The sequence below is a fragment of the Sarcophilus harrisii genome, chromosome 3, assembly GCF_902635505.1.
Source record: "Sarcophilus harrisii chromosome 3, mSarHar1.11, whole genome shotgun sequence".
NCBI classification, from domain to species: domain Eukaryota; kingdom Metazoa; phylum Chordata; class Mammalia; order Dasyuromorphia; family Dasyuridae; genus Sarcophilus; species Sarcophilus harrisii.
In genome coordinates this window covers 236,066,922-236,083,396 of record NC_045428.1, presented here as the reverse complement: position 1 = coordinate 236,083,396, position 16,475 = coordinate 236,066,922, and the positions used below count along the sequence as shown (strand labels likewise).

Here is a 16,475-nt window from a genome sequence, read left to right as displayed (position 1 = left end):
AGAAGCAAGAATATTTGAAGACGTCTTTGGATTTACTCAGGAGGGCTTCACTGGGTATGTTGCAAAGAGCAGTTTCTTTTCAAGGTAAGGGTCAGGAATGTGGTGTTCAGGGTTTTTAATGAAAAAACAGCTAGAGTTAGACCACAGTACAGGCAATATCTGTTTCAATAGGGTTTTCTTGGTAGTGCTGATAATATAAGATTGGTAGGGTCATGCATTCAAGCTAATAGTCTGATAGTCTGTTGAACCAGTGAATTCAGAAGAAATATTGGTGTTCACCTAAAGCTGATAACAAAATGAGAAAGTACCTGAGACTATGGAAAGTATAGTGGAGAAAAGAAGGTTTCGCTTCTCAGGTTGAACTTCTCAGAAATTCTTTGGTTCCACAGAAGAAAATGAGCTCATTTGTTGAATATCCAGAGACGTTATTCTGCACTCTAAAACATAAGGAAGCCAACCAGAATTTTACTGTGACTCTGAGATTTCATAAAAAGGCATTATTAGAACTCAAGAAGATGGAAATATAAATCTATGGGAAGGAATACTATCCAGTACATGGATGGTCTTTGGCTAAGCGAAGGAACATCCAGAGGAGCTCAGACACAATAGAAGGTCCTCTAGATCAAGACCTAAGGGACTAATTTCAACATATACTCTTCAGTTTAGAGGATATCCAGGAACTTGTGCTAGCTCTCTTTAAGTGCTTTAATGGGCACCACCTAATGTCAGTTTGACTGTCTACTTTGATTTTGTCTACTTCTGGTTTGAGTTGGTTAGGATGTACCAGATCTACAAGAGATTTGGCAACTAAAGGTAAAAGATTCCTTAAAAATGATCAGATTGTGTAAATAACTCTCTTCTTTGATCTCTGTGGTGTGTTATTCACCTATGCTGTGGTACAGAGCTTAAGATTTCTTGGCAAAAACAAAGTGCTATTCTCCTTTGTCTGAATTTTTGTCACCATTCTGAGGATTTTGTGGCCGAGAAAATGAAATTCTTTGCCAATACACTCTTCATCCCACTATGCAGATGAGGAAACTGAGGGTGAAGAAAATTAAATGGTTTGCACAGAGGCCACACTAACTACTTAGTGAATGAGGACATATTTAAATTCAGGAAAATGAATCTTCTTGTCTCCATTTTCACCACTCAATTCTGTGCTTCACCTAGCTTTCCAGACTAGAGTTTGTGAAGATAATTCTAAAATCATCAGAGACATCTTGGAAATCATAAACCATGAATTTGTGAATCTTTTTGAAACTTCGAAGAAAAGAGCCATTTATGGGCAGATGATGGAAGGAGAAATAAAGCTTATAAGGGACAAAGGCTATACTTTCACAAAAGTGGGACAAAGGTAATATAAATGTAAATAAAATGGAAGTAATGTAGATGTCACATTTGAGAAAGATATTTAATAAGGAAATAATGCTTTTTTGGGACAGAAATTTGGAGAAGTATTATTTCATGGTGAAAAATTAAGTGAAGAGAAAATCTGCAATGACACAGATAAGTATACCAATGCTAAACATCTCTTCCTAATGAGAGGCTGAAACCTAAGGGGAGGGAGGTGAAGAAGGAGAACTAAAAACAGCTTTACTAAGCAGGGAAAATTTTTATTAGGAGGTTGCAAAAGACAGTATGCCATATGAAAGCTGAGCTAACTTGCTGGCGATGAGTTGTTTTTGGAGGACTCACCCTCATGACAGGTGAGAGTCTGCATCATTTCTCAAGAATATGGCTCCTGTGACTTCTTGTCCCTTGCTACTTCCCTCCCCTGAGGGCTCCATGGGGACCCTGTTGTTGTAGTAGCTTTCCCATGCCACCCAACTACAGATGCAGATGGAATGGAAGTCCTCACAAGATCATGAAGTTATCCCAAAGCCAAGAGGAGCCCCAAATTCCATGATATTCCAGCAGCAAGGAATTTTTTCAGTAGAAGCCATAAGAATAATATCTTCCACAGCAAGATGGGCGGCAGCAGCCATAGCCATAGCCTCCATAGGTCAGGCCTCTATAGCCACAGCCTCCATAACCATAGCCTAAGCCACGGAAGCAACCACATCCACAGCCATAACCAGAGCCACAGCCGTAGCCCAGGCCCCCATAGTAGCTGCCGTAGTAGCACATGGAGTCAGGATTCACTTGGGTAGATTAATGTTAAGGGTAGGTTGTGTGAGTGTATATGACACCATAAGTGCAGTAACTTTTATACCCTACTAGCAGGAAGTGTGGCAGATCCTGGCCTGAATTGCATAATTCCCATTAACCAAACTACAAGGGTACAATCAAATTTTTGCAATTCTTTCATTGCTGACAACACCAACCACACTTTATAGTTTTGTTTTTGTCTTTTTCCTTTCAGTTTCTTGTTTTTCTGAGAAGGCTCTGCCACAATCTCATTCCTGCAATATGAAAGAATTATAGTGTTGCCAAAATAATGTTGTTAATGTGACTGATGCCATACTTGGCCTCATGGCAGCCCTCTCATGGTCATCACAGTCCTCCTTCCATTACTCTTGTCTTCCTGGCTGTCTGTTACTTCATCACACCTATGGCATCCTGTCTCTAAATTAATGCTTCTTTAGAAGAGTTCATACAAATTTCAGATTGGAATTGAGATTATATTGGAGATGCTCTAAATGGAATCTCTCTACTCAATATCTATTCCAAAAGTAGATAAAGCATAAACCACATCCCCAGTTTTTGCAAAGTGCCAGTCCCTAGGCTCATGGTTGGGGTTATGAAAAATGTTCACTGAGTACCTCTCCTGGGGTAGATGTAAAGTTCTAAGGTCAGTGAAAACATTTAAGCACAATGGGATCTGCCACAAACATGGAGTATTAATGGGAGAAGATTATAGAGACTGATGCACTGGATACTAGGAGAAATGGGCAAGGCAATATGTGTCAGGTTGGTTTCAAACTGAGCGTATAATGGACCAGAGAAATTCAGAGGAAAGGTAGAGAAAGGAGAGGATTCTAGGCAGTATGAACAGCCAGGCTGTTCAAGGGCAAACAGAAGGTACATACTGTGCATTGTATGAAGGAAGGAAGGCAAGCTAGCACTGGGAAGACCATCAAATGCAGGAAAGAAAATAAAGGCTATGAAGATTGCCAATTTGTGAATGAACCAGCTAAAGGGAGGTTGAAAAGTCAGATAGAATCTATCTCTTTAAATCCTCAGAACAGGAAAAGTACTTGGAGTTTAAAAGATAACAAATTTGGGGACTAGGAGGTTGGAGACTTAGGGGAAGAAGAATTTGTTCAGTGGCTTTGGAAAATCCATTGCGGGGGGGGGGGGGAGGTCAATGGAGATATGATTTAGGTGGGTAAAAAACTGAATTGAGGAGACCTAATCAGAAGATTTTTTTGGACATGTACCTTGTGGGACTTATCTAATTGGGAATCTGTGATTGGAAAGGAGTTATTTTATGTCAATGAGGTTGTAAAGGTAGAGCAGAGACGTTTAATCAACTAAAAAAGATATTTGCATTGATAAAATGAGGTCAGAGATTTCTTTGACACTGTAAGCCTAAAATCTTGGCTTCAGGTTGGTGTTCCCAAAAGGAAGAAAGATGTTAAGAAGAGGTAGGAAGTTTTGCATGAGGCAGGAGAAGGAAATCTGCTCCACACTTAGGATATTTAAGATAAATATTGGTTATCAAATTGAAATTGTGTAGTCATTGATAATGTGGGCCTGGATCTTACCCGAGATACCATTATGAATTTGGACCTATGTCAGTGAGTTTCTAAAGAAATGTGTTGGAAACTCTGAAATGGAATAAGGTTTGTCTTTCTCAGTATTTCAGAAAGCATGGGGGAAAAAAGAAGAGACAGAAACTTGAGCTTCAACCAGTCATTTTGTATGAAAGGGCAAGATAGTGAACTAGTTTAAAAGAATGAGAAAGAATAATCAGGCAGGAAGAGAAGGGTCAAGTATATCCAGGAAGAGTAATTGGCCACTATTGTCTAACCTAAAGATAGATCAAGAAGCAGAAAGATTTGAAGTGGCCTTTAGGTTTATTCAGGAAGACAAATTGTAGAGAGCCATTTCTCTTAAGGTGAGGATTGGGTGAGGGTGATGTTCAGTGCTTTCAAAGAGTGAAAGGAGAACAGCTAGAGACTCTAAATAGTTTCCACAAACCACAGTAATGTAAAGGTTTACTTAAGTGTGGAAGATTGGGTGGTGTTGACAATATGAAATTGTCAGGATATGCATTGAATCTATTGATAGCCTGTTAAACCAATGAGTTCGAAAGAAATGCTTGTCTGAAGTTGGAGCTGGATATGATGTCAAAATAATGTCAAAATGAGAAAGTAATTGAGTCCATAGAAAATGAAGTGGTCCTTAACTGAAAAAGTATATTAGAGAAAAGAGATTAAGGTTTTGACTCTCCTGTTGAGCAGCTCCTCAGATAATCTTTGGTTGTCTAGAAGAAAATGAGCTCAAATAAGTGGGCATTTTTAGGTACGTCATCTCTATACCCAAATTCTAATCATCTTGCAACTACACTCTAAAGGATAAAGTAGTCCAATAAGATGTCACCTGACAACAAAAAAAAATTTTTTTATTTCTTTTTGTAATTGTCCGATTGAGTTATTAAATGGGGGATTTTGTTCTATGGATTTTTTTTTCCATTTCACCAATTTTATTTTTTAGGGAAGTATTTTCTTTTTCCATTCACTAATTCTGTTTTTCAGGGAGTTGATTTCTTTATCCACTCTTATCTTTTAATGAGTAACATGATTTATCCATACCATCTTGCAAAGCTTCCCTTTATTTTCCCCAGTTTTCTTCCAGCTCTTTTTAAAGAGCCTTTTAAATTTCTTCTATGAGAGTCTTGCATGATGAGGACCAGGTTATATCACCATTTGGGGCTTCATCTGAAGACAATCTGCTTATAGTCTCCTCAGGATTTGAAGCATCTGCTTTGCCTTTTTATTCATTTTGACAAAAAACCAAAACAAAATAATTGCAGTCTGCTTTTTGAGCAGTGTGGTATTACCAAACTTCCTCTACAGACAACAGGAAGTAGCAGTGAAGCAGAATAGGACAGCAATGGATATGCTAGGATTAGTCTGCACTGGGATTAGCATCTGCGTTGAGGTCAGTGTCTGTGCTGTGATCAGTGGTTGTGTGCTTAGATTGTGCTGAAGCCCTTCTGGTGCTGGATGGGTGTGGCCAAGTCCCAAGAGACTCCAGTGTTTTGGGGTCACAGTTTTTAACCCCCTATGTTTATAACTTCTCCACTGATCCACTGGCTTGCTGCAGAGCAGCTGACACTATGGTAAATTTCTCCCCACAAATTTTCCACTGGTGAAGACCACACTCCACCTCCCCACTTCGGTCTGTTCAGCATTTGCTGCTTCCCATGTGCTCACTGCCTACTTGCCTGATGCTGTGCCTAGCCTAACCATTCTTGCCTGTGAGCAAAAACAGACCTTTTCTGGCGAATTTCAAGATTATCTTCTGTTGGTAATGTGGTGTATTCCCAATATTCATGGGTTTTGACAGTGAAGCACGAATTCTGAGGCTGTTCCATTAAAAAAAATCATTTGAGGGTAAGGGAGAGCTTAGACAGACATGTGTGTCCTCTCCGCCATCTTGGCTCTGCCCCAGTATCCTGCATCTTTGCATCTAGTAGACCAATAAGAAGCTTTTGTGGAGAGATGTCTTGTGGGCCTTCTCTAAGTAGGAATCTTTGTGATTGGAAAGAAATATTTCAATGTCAGTTAAGATTGCAAAGATAGAGCAGAGAGGTTTATTCAATTAAAAAGATATTGTTTTCAAGGGCAGCATTTAAGTCAGACAGGACACATACTTCATTACTAGAGATTCAATCCACTAAACATGCAAGATTACATGACAATGTTCAATATATATGACTCTCTTCTGTCATCTTTGTGAGGTACTATTCACTTATCATGAGATTTCTTGGTTACACCAAAGTGGAAATACAAGGTTTTGTTCAGTTTTTTTTCCACTGTTGTTTGAATCTTTATCATCCCATCTGAGGATGTCACTGCCTAGAAAGCAAAGTCCTTTGAAATAACTTTCTTTAGCCCATTACAAATAGCAAACCATGTTAAGGGGCTGGTCCAGTGTCTCACAAACTACTTACTGTATGGGGACAGATTTGAATGCAAGAAGATGAAGCTTCCTGACTCCATTTGCAGCACTTAATCTCCTATTCATCTAATATTTTCAGACTAGAGATGGGGAAGAAAATTCTGACAGTATCAGTGACTTCTAGGATTTGGAAGTTACAAACCATGAATATGACATCAGGAATATATGAACCTTTTTGAAACTTTAAACATAAAAGCCCTGTCCATTTGTGGGCAGAAAGTGGAAGAAGGGATGGAGCCTATACAAGATAAAAGTCATTCTTCAGTAAAGTGAGCCATAGCTATTATTATGGACTAAATATACATATACAATAGTAAATTTGAGAAAGATTTTAAAAGAAATAATGTCTTTTCAAATCAAAAAATTGGAGAGGTATAAGCTTGTTGTCAAAATTGCATTGGAAAGTTAATCTTTGGCAGGGTTAGAGATAAGCACATCAGGGCTGAAAATCTCTTCATGATAAGAGGCTGAAACTTAAGCACAGGGACTTCAAACAGGACAGATAAAAACAATTTTACTAAGCCAGGGAAGCAAGTTTATTAGAAAGTCATAAAAGATATAAAAGTACATAAGAACTGAGCCAACTTGCTGAGAATGAGTTATTGTTGGAGGAATGTCCCTCATGATATATATATATATATAGTTGTATATAAGTATGTTTCTTACACTTCCTTAAACAGCACTTTAATCTGAAAAAAAATTAGTAAGAACGATCTATGTATTATATGAAGTGTCAAGCTGTGCTTTCTTTCAAAGAACCTCTCCAAGGGACATGATTTTGGGGATAGTCTAGATTGTAGAGCTCAGGAATTCAAAAGTGGCTAGCCAGATTGATGAGCAGCCAACCAGATAATCTTTTCTCCTGGCTTTTTAAGGTTACTAGAAAATTTAAGTGAATCCTGGCTATTCAGGATATCTTTGCAACCATGGATCTACTGTTCTCATGTAGGGGAGAGCCTCAGTTCAAGGCCAGGGGTTGAATTGGGCAAGATGTACAGTTGGATATTGGAGATGCAGCATAAAAATACAAAGATCCATGACAATGTTTAGACTTTGTGTATCTTTTTTCTGTGATCTTTGTAGTATGCCATTCACTTGTAATGTGGTCAAGATTGTGAAATTTCTTGGTGAAATCAAAATGGTACAAGACAGCTAGATGAGAACTTTGTTGTTTTGTCATTTTTCACTGTTGTCTGAATCTTTGCCACCCCTCTAAGTATTTCTTGGTCAAGGAAACCAAATAATTTGCCATTACCTTCTCCAGTTCATTATAAAATGAGAGAGCTGTTGGGGAAAAAAAAGATAAATGGCTTGCCCAGGGTCACACAACTGCTTAGATTATAAGAACACATTTGAACACATGAAGAGGAGTTTTCTTGACTTCATTTCTAGCACTTAACATATAGTTCCCCCAGCTTTCCAGACTATTCTGAAGACAATTCTGAAATCATCAGGGACACCATATGGTCACTAAAAGTAGGTCTCCAGATGAAGCCCCAAAAGGTAATATAAATTTGTACCCATTGCACAAGGCTCTCTTGGAAGAAATTAAAAAGGATCTTATAAGAGAGCTAGAAGAAAAATGGGGAAAGGAAAATGAGAAATTTGTAAGAGGATTTGGAAAAGAAAACACAGAAATTATATGAAGAAAACTCCTTACAAAATAGATTTATTGAAGTGGAAAAGCATATAACTCCTTACAAAAATAGATTTGACAAAATGGAAAAAGAAAAACAAATTTCACCATAAAAACTATGTATGGTCAGAGTTCTTTTTGCTTTTATGCTCATTTATTTTTTTAAAAGTTGAGGTCTGCTTTTAGGGCAAAGGGGAGATTGTCTAAGCTTCTTCTATAGGTTGCAGTGGCTGCTCTGGGTCAGTGCTGACTAACTTCCAGTTCTGAGTGGGTATGGCCAGGTCCTGTCAAATTCTGGTATTTAGGGGTTCACGATTTGCCTTTTGTATTTGTGTTGGATGTCTTATTACTAATCTGCTGATCTACTGGCTTGCAAGCAGGACAGAGTAGTCAACTCTGCTGTAGATTCTTCCTGGTAGATTCTCTGGGTGCACAGAGCCCACACCACCCTGGGACTGTGTACTGCCTACATTTGGAGTCTGTGCTCAGCCTGCCTGTGCTTGACCCCCCCTCCCTCTGTGCCCAATTGAAACAGACCTTTTTTGGATATCTTAGAAATTATCTTTTGCTGGTAATTTAATACACTCTCAATATTCATGTATTCTGTCATTCCAAAAGCAGATCAGAGGCTAGATTTGTTGTTAGTTTGAGGGTCATGGAGAGAGCTCAGAAAAAATGTGTCTCCTCTCCACTATCTTGGCTCCACATCTGAATAGACATTTTTATTTGTGAAAGTTACCTATTCTAATTACTGGGGACACAAATGGTTGGGGTGATAGACGGCCCCCAGATGGGAGTTGGGAGTATACAATCCCAATATGTATGCTGAAAAGACTCTTTGGACTTCAGACTATGGTCAAAATAATTATTAACCACATGACAATGGCAATGATTTATTACTAGACTTCAGGCTTGTTGGCTGAATAAGGTAGAATTTGTGGGAAATTAAATTTTTGTGAGAAATTAAAGTTCTACTGTGTGAAAATTGATGATAATGAACAGGTAGTGAAGGAAATTGCCAGAGACACCAGAAAATTGGACCACATCCCATTCTAGACTGTCCTCATTGATGTGATCTATGGTGTGAGTTTGTCACCAGGTTATGGCAGGCACCAAAAGTGGGGGTTTGGTCATATGAAGAACTCACAATGGCCATTCTCTTTGGCAAAAAGTAGATTTATTGGGGGGAATAAGTTACAGACAAAATGAAGGAATACAGTAGATACTAGGAATGGTAAATATGAAATAGAGTTGGGATAGCATATGAAAGAAGGTCCTCCATAAGATAGGAGAAAGCCATTATCTGGCAGAGTGATCAGAATTAGACACTAATTAGACACTAGAGGGAAGACACTGTGAGAGAGAGAGTATCTTATAGTGATCTTGGTCCTGAAGAGAATTTAGCAAAAAAAAAAAAAAAAAAAAACTTCATTATAAGCAAATCTTTTATGGGGGAAATGTAGCCTTGAGTGTTGCCAAGGTGCAAACTGAAGAGATGGAGTCAGGGAGTCAGGTGGCTGACTAGGTCCCAGACCTGCCTAAAGATATGCCATCAAGATAATCTAGGAAAGCTTAACTTCTTAACTTACGGTAATAAGACAGTCTGTGAAGGCTAAATTCCTATTGAGAGTGTCTCAAAAGTTGTATCTGTCTTTAAAGATGCTAACTAGATTGGAGACAGGATGGAGGAATTAACAAAGATAGTACAGATATTAATGGTCCAAGATAAAGATTGAACAAGCTGGAGAGAGAAGTCCAGTTAGATTAGGATGGACACCAGTAGAGGGAGAAAAAAAAAGTCCAGAGGGATTGGAGACTGAGAACAAAGTGGCTGAGGAAATATATTAAGAATAGTGTGAAAAAAAACTATTGAACTAATTAATAAAACTAAGAGTTGGTTCTGTGAAAAAGCCAGCAAAATAGATAAACCTTTGGTAAATCTGATTAGAAAAAGGAGGGAGGAAAATGAAATTAGTAGTCTTAAAAATGAAAAGGGAAAACTTTCCACCAATGAAGAGGAAATTAGAGAAGTAATGAGTTATTTTGCCCAACTTTATGCCAATAAATTTGATAACCTAAGTGAAATGGATGACTACCTCCAAAAATATAGACTTCCCAGATTAACAGAGAAGGAAGTAAATTGATTGAATAGTCCCATTTCAGTAAAAGAAATAGAACAAGCTATTAATCAACTCCCTAAGAAAAAATCCCCAGGACCAGATGGATTTACATGTGAATTCTACCAAACATTTAAAGAACAATTGGCCCCAATGCTATATAAATTATTTGATAAAATAGGGAATGAAGGAGTCCTACCAAATTCCTTTTATGACACAAACATGGTACTGATACCTAAACCAGGTAAGTTGAAAACAGAGAAAGAAAATTATAGACCAATTTCCCTAATAAATATTGTTGCTAAAATCTTAAATAAGATATTAGCAAAAAGACTACAGAAAATCATCCCCAGGTTAATACACTATGATCAAGTAGGATTTATACCAGGAATGCAGGGCTGGTTCAATATTAGGAAAACTATCAACATAATTGGCCATATTAATAACCAAATTAACAAAAACCATATGATCATCTCAATAGATACAGAAAAAGCATTTGATAAAATCTAACATCCATTCCTATTAAAAACACTTGAGAGTATAGAAATAAATGGACTTTTCCTTAAAATAATGAGTATCATCTATTTAAAACTAGCAGTAAGCATCATATGTAATGGGGAAAAACTGCAACCACTCCCAATAAGATCAGGAGTGAAACAAGGCTGCCCACTATCACTGCTACTATTCAATACTGTATTAGAAATGCTAGCTTTGGCAATAAGAGTTGAGAAAGAGATTAAAGGAATTAGAGTAGGCAATGAGGAAACCAAATTATCACTCTTTGCTGATAATATGATGGTATGCTTAGAGAACCCCAGAGATTCTACTAAAAAGTTATTAGAAATAATCCACAACTTTAGCAAAGTTACAGGATACAAAATAAACCCACATAAATCATCAGCATTCTTATATATCACTAACAAAATCCAACAGTCAGAGTCACAAAGAGAAATTCCATTTAAAGTAATTACTGATAGTACAAAATACTTAGGAATCTATCTGCCAAGGGAAAATCAGAAACTTTATGAGCAAAACTACAAAACACTTTTCACACAAATTAAGTCTGATCTAACCAATTGGAAAAAATATTAAATGCTCTTGGATAGGGTGAGCAAATATAATAAAGATGACAATACTACCTAAACTAATCTATTTGTTTAGCACTATACCAATCAGACTCCCCAAAAACTATTTTTAATGACCTAGAAAAAATAACAACAAAATTCATATAGAAAAACAAAAGGTTAAGAATTTCAAGGGAATTAATGAAAAAAAAAATCAAATGAAGGTGGCTTAGCTGTACCAGATCTAAAATTATATTATAGAGCAGCAGTTACCAAAACCATTTGATATTGGCTAAGGAATAGATTAGTTGATCAGTGGAATAGGTTAGGTTCAAAGGACAAAACAGTCAACAACTATAGCAACCTAGTGTTTGACAAATCCAAAAACCCCAGTTTTTGGGATAAGAACTTACTGTGACAAAAATTGCTGGGAAAATTGGAAACTAATATAGCAGAAATTAGGCATTGATCCACACTTAACACCGTACACCAAGATAAGGTCAAAATGGGTTCGTGACCTAGGCATAAAAAAGGAGATTATAAATAAATTAGAGGAACACAGGATAGTTCACCTCTCAGACCTGTGGAAGAGGAAGGAATTTATGACCAAAGAAGAAGTAGAGATCATTACTGATCACAAAATAGAAAATTTTGATTATACCAAACTGAAAAGTTTTTGTACAAACAAAACTAATGCAGACAAGATTAGAAGGGAAGCAATAAACTGGGAAAATATTTTTACAGTCAAAGATTCTGATAAAGGACTCATTTCCAAAATATATAGAGAATTGACTTTAATTTATAAGAAATCAAGCCATTCTCCAATTGATAAATGGTCAAAGGATATGAATAGACAATTCTCAGATGAAGAAATTGAAACTATTTCTAGCCATATGAAAAGATGCTCCAAGTCATTATTAATCAGAGAAATACAAATTAAGACAACTCTGAGATACCACTACACATCTGTCAAATTGGCTAGAATGACAGGAAAAGATAATGTGTAATGTTGGAGGGGATGTGGGAAAACAGGGACACTAATACATTGTTAGTGGAGTTGTGAACGAATCCAACCATTTTGGAGAGTAGTTTGGAACTATGCTCAAAAAGTTATCAAACTGTGCATACCCTTTGATCCAGCAGTGTTACTACTGGGCTTATATCCCAAAGAGATCATAAAGAAGGGGAAGGGAACTGTATTGCACGAATGTTTGTGGCAGCCCTCTTTGTAGTATCCAGAAACTGGAAACTGAGTGGATGCCCATCAATTGGAGAATGGCTGAATAAATTGTGGTATATGAATATTATGGAATATTATTGTTCTGTAAGAAATGACCAACAGAATGATTTCAGAAAGGCCTGGAGAGACTTACACGAACTGATGCTGAGTGAAACGAGCAGGACCAGGAGATCATTATATACTTCAACAACAATACTATATGATGACCAGTTCTGATGGACCTGGCCATCCTCAGCAATGAGATCAACCAAATCATTTCCAATGGAGCAGTAATGAACTGAACCAGCTACGCCCAGCAAAAGAACTCTGGGAGATGACTAAAAACCATTACATTGAATTCCCAATCCCTATATTTTTGCCCACCTGCATTTTTGATTTACTTCACAGGCTAATTGTACAATATTTCAGAATCCGATTCTTTTTGTACAGCAAAATAACAGTTTGGTCATGTATACTTATTGTATATCTAATTTATATTTTAACTGGTCATCCTGCCATCTGGGGGAGGGGGTGGGGGGAAGGAAGGGAAAAATTGGAACAAGAGGTTTGGCAATTGTCAATGCTGTAAAGTTACCCATACATATAACCTGTAAATAAAAGGCTATTAAAATAAAAAATAAAGAATAGTTTAGTGGAATAAAGGGGGAAAAAAGAATAGTGTGAGAATGTCTTCAAAGGTTAATAAATAGAAAGGAGGAATTGTAGAAATTGTATGGGATAAACTGAGTGAAAATCTTTCATGGGAATATGGCGTTGAACTACGCCCTAATTGTGACTTGAGCCTTTGGAATAACAAAATGAGCTATAATTAAAAAGCTGCAGGTGTTCAACTGTCTTAGATGAACATTTCCCCTCTTATTTCCCTCCCACCTTTTAATTAGTATTTAAGCCCTTGGGAATTCAGGTAACAGAATTCTCTCATCCAAGAATATCTGCTTATATAGCAGTTCTCTAAGAAAATTTAAATTAGAACTTTGTTATTTATTAATATCCTTTTGTTTCTGGTTTAAACTTCCATGTTTAGAGAGTAAAGCTGGACTCACCCAGACAATGGGAAAAAAGATTGGGAGATGACTTCTGGTCTATTTGATCTTATGTTTTGCAGTTTGTGTTTTGCACTCTGCTACTGACACCTTGTCTGTTGGGAGTTGCCCTTTCTGGCAAGATCATAATAAACTCTTTTTTTGAATCTTTTTACCCTGAGAGTCTCTGATTTCATTTTGGGTAAGGGTAACTGTCCCACACATTCAAGGATTAATTCTAGCTCTTTCAAGGTATTTTAAAGGCCACTGCATAATGTAAATAGTAGATCCCTTCTGTCTGTCAAAAAGGAGGATAACATGGATTCAGAGATAGCATTCATTGATTCATGAATTTGCTTATGAAAATAAAATATTCTTTGTTTAATGAAGAATGAGAGAATTTCCCTTTTCCTGAAGAATTTACATAATGGAATTGACATACAAAAAAGGTCTCTTGATGAAGGATTAATTAGAGGCATTTTAAGGCAGAACACAATTGACTGAAGCTGCTGAATGCATTTCCCCCTAAAATCCAGTATCTATATACAAAATCTTACATATTTTTGTCAATGCATAGTAATACCTGAGAGCAATATAGATTAATGGAAGTGTATTTGAAATTAATAAAAAGTAGCTGAGCAATGATACTTTGTTACTGGCATTTCTATTGTTTCACATTCTCCTGAAAGTGACATTTTAATCAATAAAAATTTTATGATCATCATCTATGTACCAGGTTGAATATCAGACTCTGCTTTCTTCCAAAGACTCTGTGAGAGACATGATTTTGGAAAAAAATCTAGTCTGTTGAGCTCAGGAATGCATAGTGTAGCAAGGTTGCTCAGCAGCCAAGGAGATTCTTTTTTCTCTGGCTGTTTAAATTTACTGGAGAGTTAAAGTGTTCATGGGTTGTGCAGTAAATCCTTGCAACCATGGGCCCACTATCCTTATGGCGGAGAGAGCTTCAGTTCAAGGTCAGTGTTTCAGTTGGACAGGATATGAAGTTGACTACTAGAAATCATGCCCATCAAAGGTGCAAGGTTCCATGACATTGTTCAGATTTTGTATATATCTCTCACCAGTGATTCTGTGGTTGCCATTCCCTTGTTTTAGAAATAAAATTGTTTTCCATTCTCTTCTCCAGTCCATTATACAGGAGAGGAAACTGAAGTAAACAAAGTTAAGTGGCTTGCCCAGAGTCACACAAACTGTTTAGGGTGTGAGGACAAATTGAAACACGTGAAGATGAGTCTTCCTGATTCCATTTTCTGCACTCAATCCACTACTCCACCTAGATTTCCAGACTAAGATTGAGAAGACAATTCCAAAATCATCAGAAACACCTTTGGTCTGGAAGTCATGAACTATAAATATGACATCAAGAATATATGAATCTTTTTTTAAACTTTGTAGGTCAATGCCCTGAGAATTTTTGGGCAAAACATGGAAGAAGGAATGGAGTTTATAGGAGACAAAGGCCACGTCTTTAGTAAAGTGGCCCATAGGTATTAATAGTATCAGAGTCAAATTTGAGAAAGACATTTCCATGGAAGTAATACCTTTTCAGAACATAAATTGGGAGAGATATCACTTCATTGACAGAAATCTATCATATCAGAGATAAATGCATCAAGGTTTAATATCTCTTCTTGCTAAGAGGCTGAAACTCAAAGAGAAGGAAATCAAGAGAGACAGTTAAAAACAATTTTGCTAAGCCAGAGAAACAACTTTATTAGAAAATCTTAATAGACATAGCATTAGCATATCAAAGTAAAGCCATCTTGTTGGGAATGAGCTATTGCTGGAGTTTCCCTTAGGACAGATAAGATTCTGCATCATCTCCCAAAAGGATGGGTCCTGTTACTTCTGTGAGTTCTCCAAGGAAATTCCAGGATCCTCTTGTGATAGTTTTTCCATTACACCCAGATGCAGAGGCAGATGGAATCTTAAAAGACCATGGAGTTATCCCAAAGCTGGGATGGACAAGGATTCCAAGAAATACCAGCAGCAAGGGGCTTTTCAGTAGAAACCACAGGAATAATACCTTCCCCAGCAAGATGGGCGGCAGCAACCATAGCCATAGCCACCATATCCCAAGCCTCCATAGCCACAGCCTCCATATCCATATCCTAGGCCACGGAAACAACCACATCCACAGCCATAACCAGAGCCACAGCCATAGCCTAGGCCTCCATAGTAGCCACCACAGTAGCACATGTTGTCAGGATTCACTTAAGTGGATGGATGTTAAGGGTAGGTTCTGTGAGTATGTATGGCACCATCTGCAGAGAAACTTTTATATCCTTCCAACAGGAAGTGTGACAGACCAGGCCAGAATTGTATAATTCCAGTTAAACAAATTGCCAGGGTAAAATCACATTTTTGCAATTCTTTAGTCCCTGACAATACCATAAGCACAGTAAAATTTTGTTTGTTTTTTTTTCATCTTGATTCTTTGTTTTCCTCAGAAGTCTCTGCCACAATCTCATTCTTGTAATATGAAACAATTATACTGTTTCCCTAGGTATGTAGTTTATGTCACTGATCCCATTCCCAGTCTTCATGGCAATATTCCTCCAGATATCACTATCCTCTTTCCATTACACTTTCCTCCTGCCTGGCTATCTGATAGTTCATTACACTGGTGGAATCTTGTCTCTCTAAATCAGTACTTCTTGAGATTCAAATGGCAAAAGAATTCACACAATTTTCAGATTGGAATTGAGATTGTAGTGGAGATTCTCTTGGAATCTATCCACCCAATATGTAAAGCAAAAATTATCCCTTTCCTCCAAGCTTCTGCATGGTATTTATCCCCAGGCTCATACCAGGGGGTATAGGAAATGTCCAAAGAGTCCCTTGAGATGCTCTAAAGTCTTCAGTCCAGTGAGAACATATAAACACAAAGATATTGCCACAAACATGGAGAGGTGATGGGAGCAGGTCTAAGAAGCAAAGACACACAATACTAGGGAAAATGAGCAAGGGCTTTTGCCTCAGGTCAGCTTCAAACTGAGGACATAATGGTCAAGAGAAAGTCAGAGGGGAAGGTGGGAGAGAGAAGAATGTTCTGGGAAGGATGAACAGCCAGTCTGTGCAACAGCAAACAGAAGGCACATGCACAGTCTGAATGAAGGAAGGTAGACTAGCACTGGCAAGACCATAAAATGTGGGAAGGGAAATAAATGCTATGAAGATTGCCCATTTAGTAATGGGCCAGCTAAAGAAGAGACTGACATTCCAGATTAAAACTATCTGTTTTAATTC

The 16,475-nt window shown here is 37.5% G+C and overlaps 1 protein-coding gene across 1 annotated transcript; it reads right to left on the bottom strand.

Moving 5' to 3' along the window:
* Positions 1 to 1,929: 1,929 nt before the first annotated feature.
* LOC105750213 (keratin-associated protein 20-2-like) lies at positions 1,930 to 15,425 on the bottom strand. Its single transcript, XM_012547313.1, has 2 exons — positions 15,253 to 15,425; positions 1,930 to 2,110 (listed from the first exon to the last, which is right to left on the bottom strand). The coding sequence occupies exons 1-2, from the start codon at positions 15,423 to 15,425 to the stop codon at positions 1,930 to 1,932; spliced, it is 354 nt and encodes a 117-aa protein (XP_012402767.1).
* Between the last annotated feature and the right edge of the window lie 1,050 nt (positions 15,426 to 16,475).

Excerpts from the sequence above, each read along its gene's own strand:
- LOC105750213 (XM_012547313.1), bottom strand. The coding sequence starts at position 15,425 with ATGTGCTACTGTGGTGGCTACTATGGAGGCCTAGGCTATGGCTGTGGC. Across the intron at positions 2,111-15,252 it reads CGCCCATCTTGCTGGGGAAG|CTACTATGGGGGCCTGGGCT; the intron begins GTATTATTCCTG and ends CTACTACGGCAG.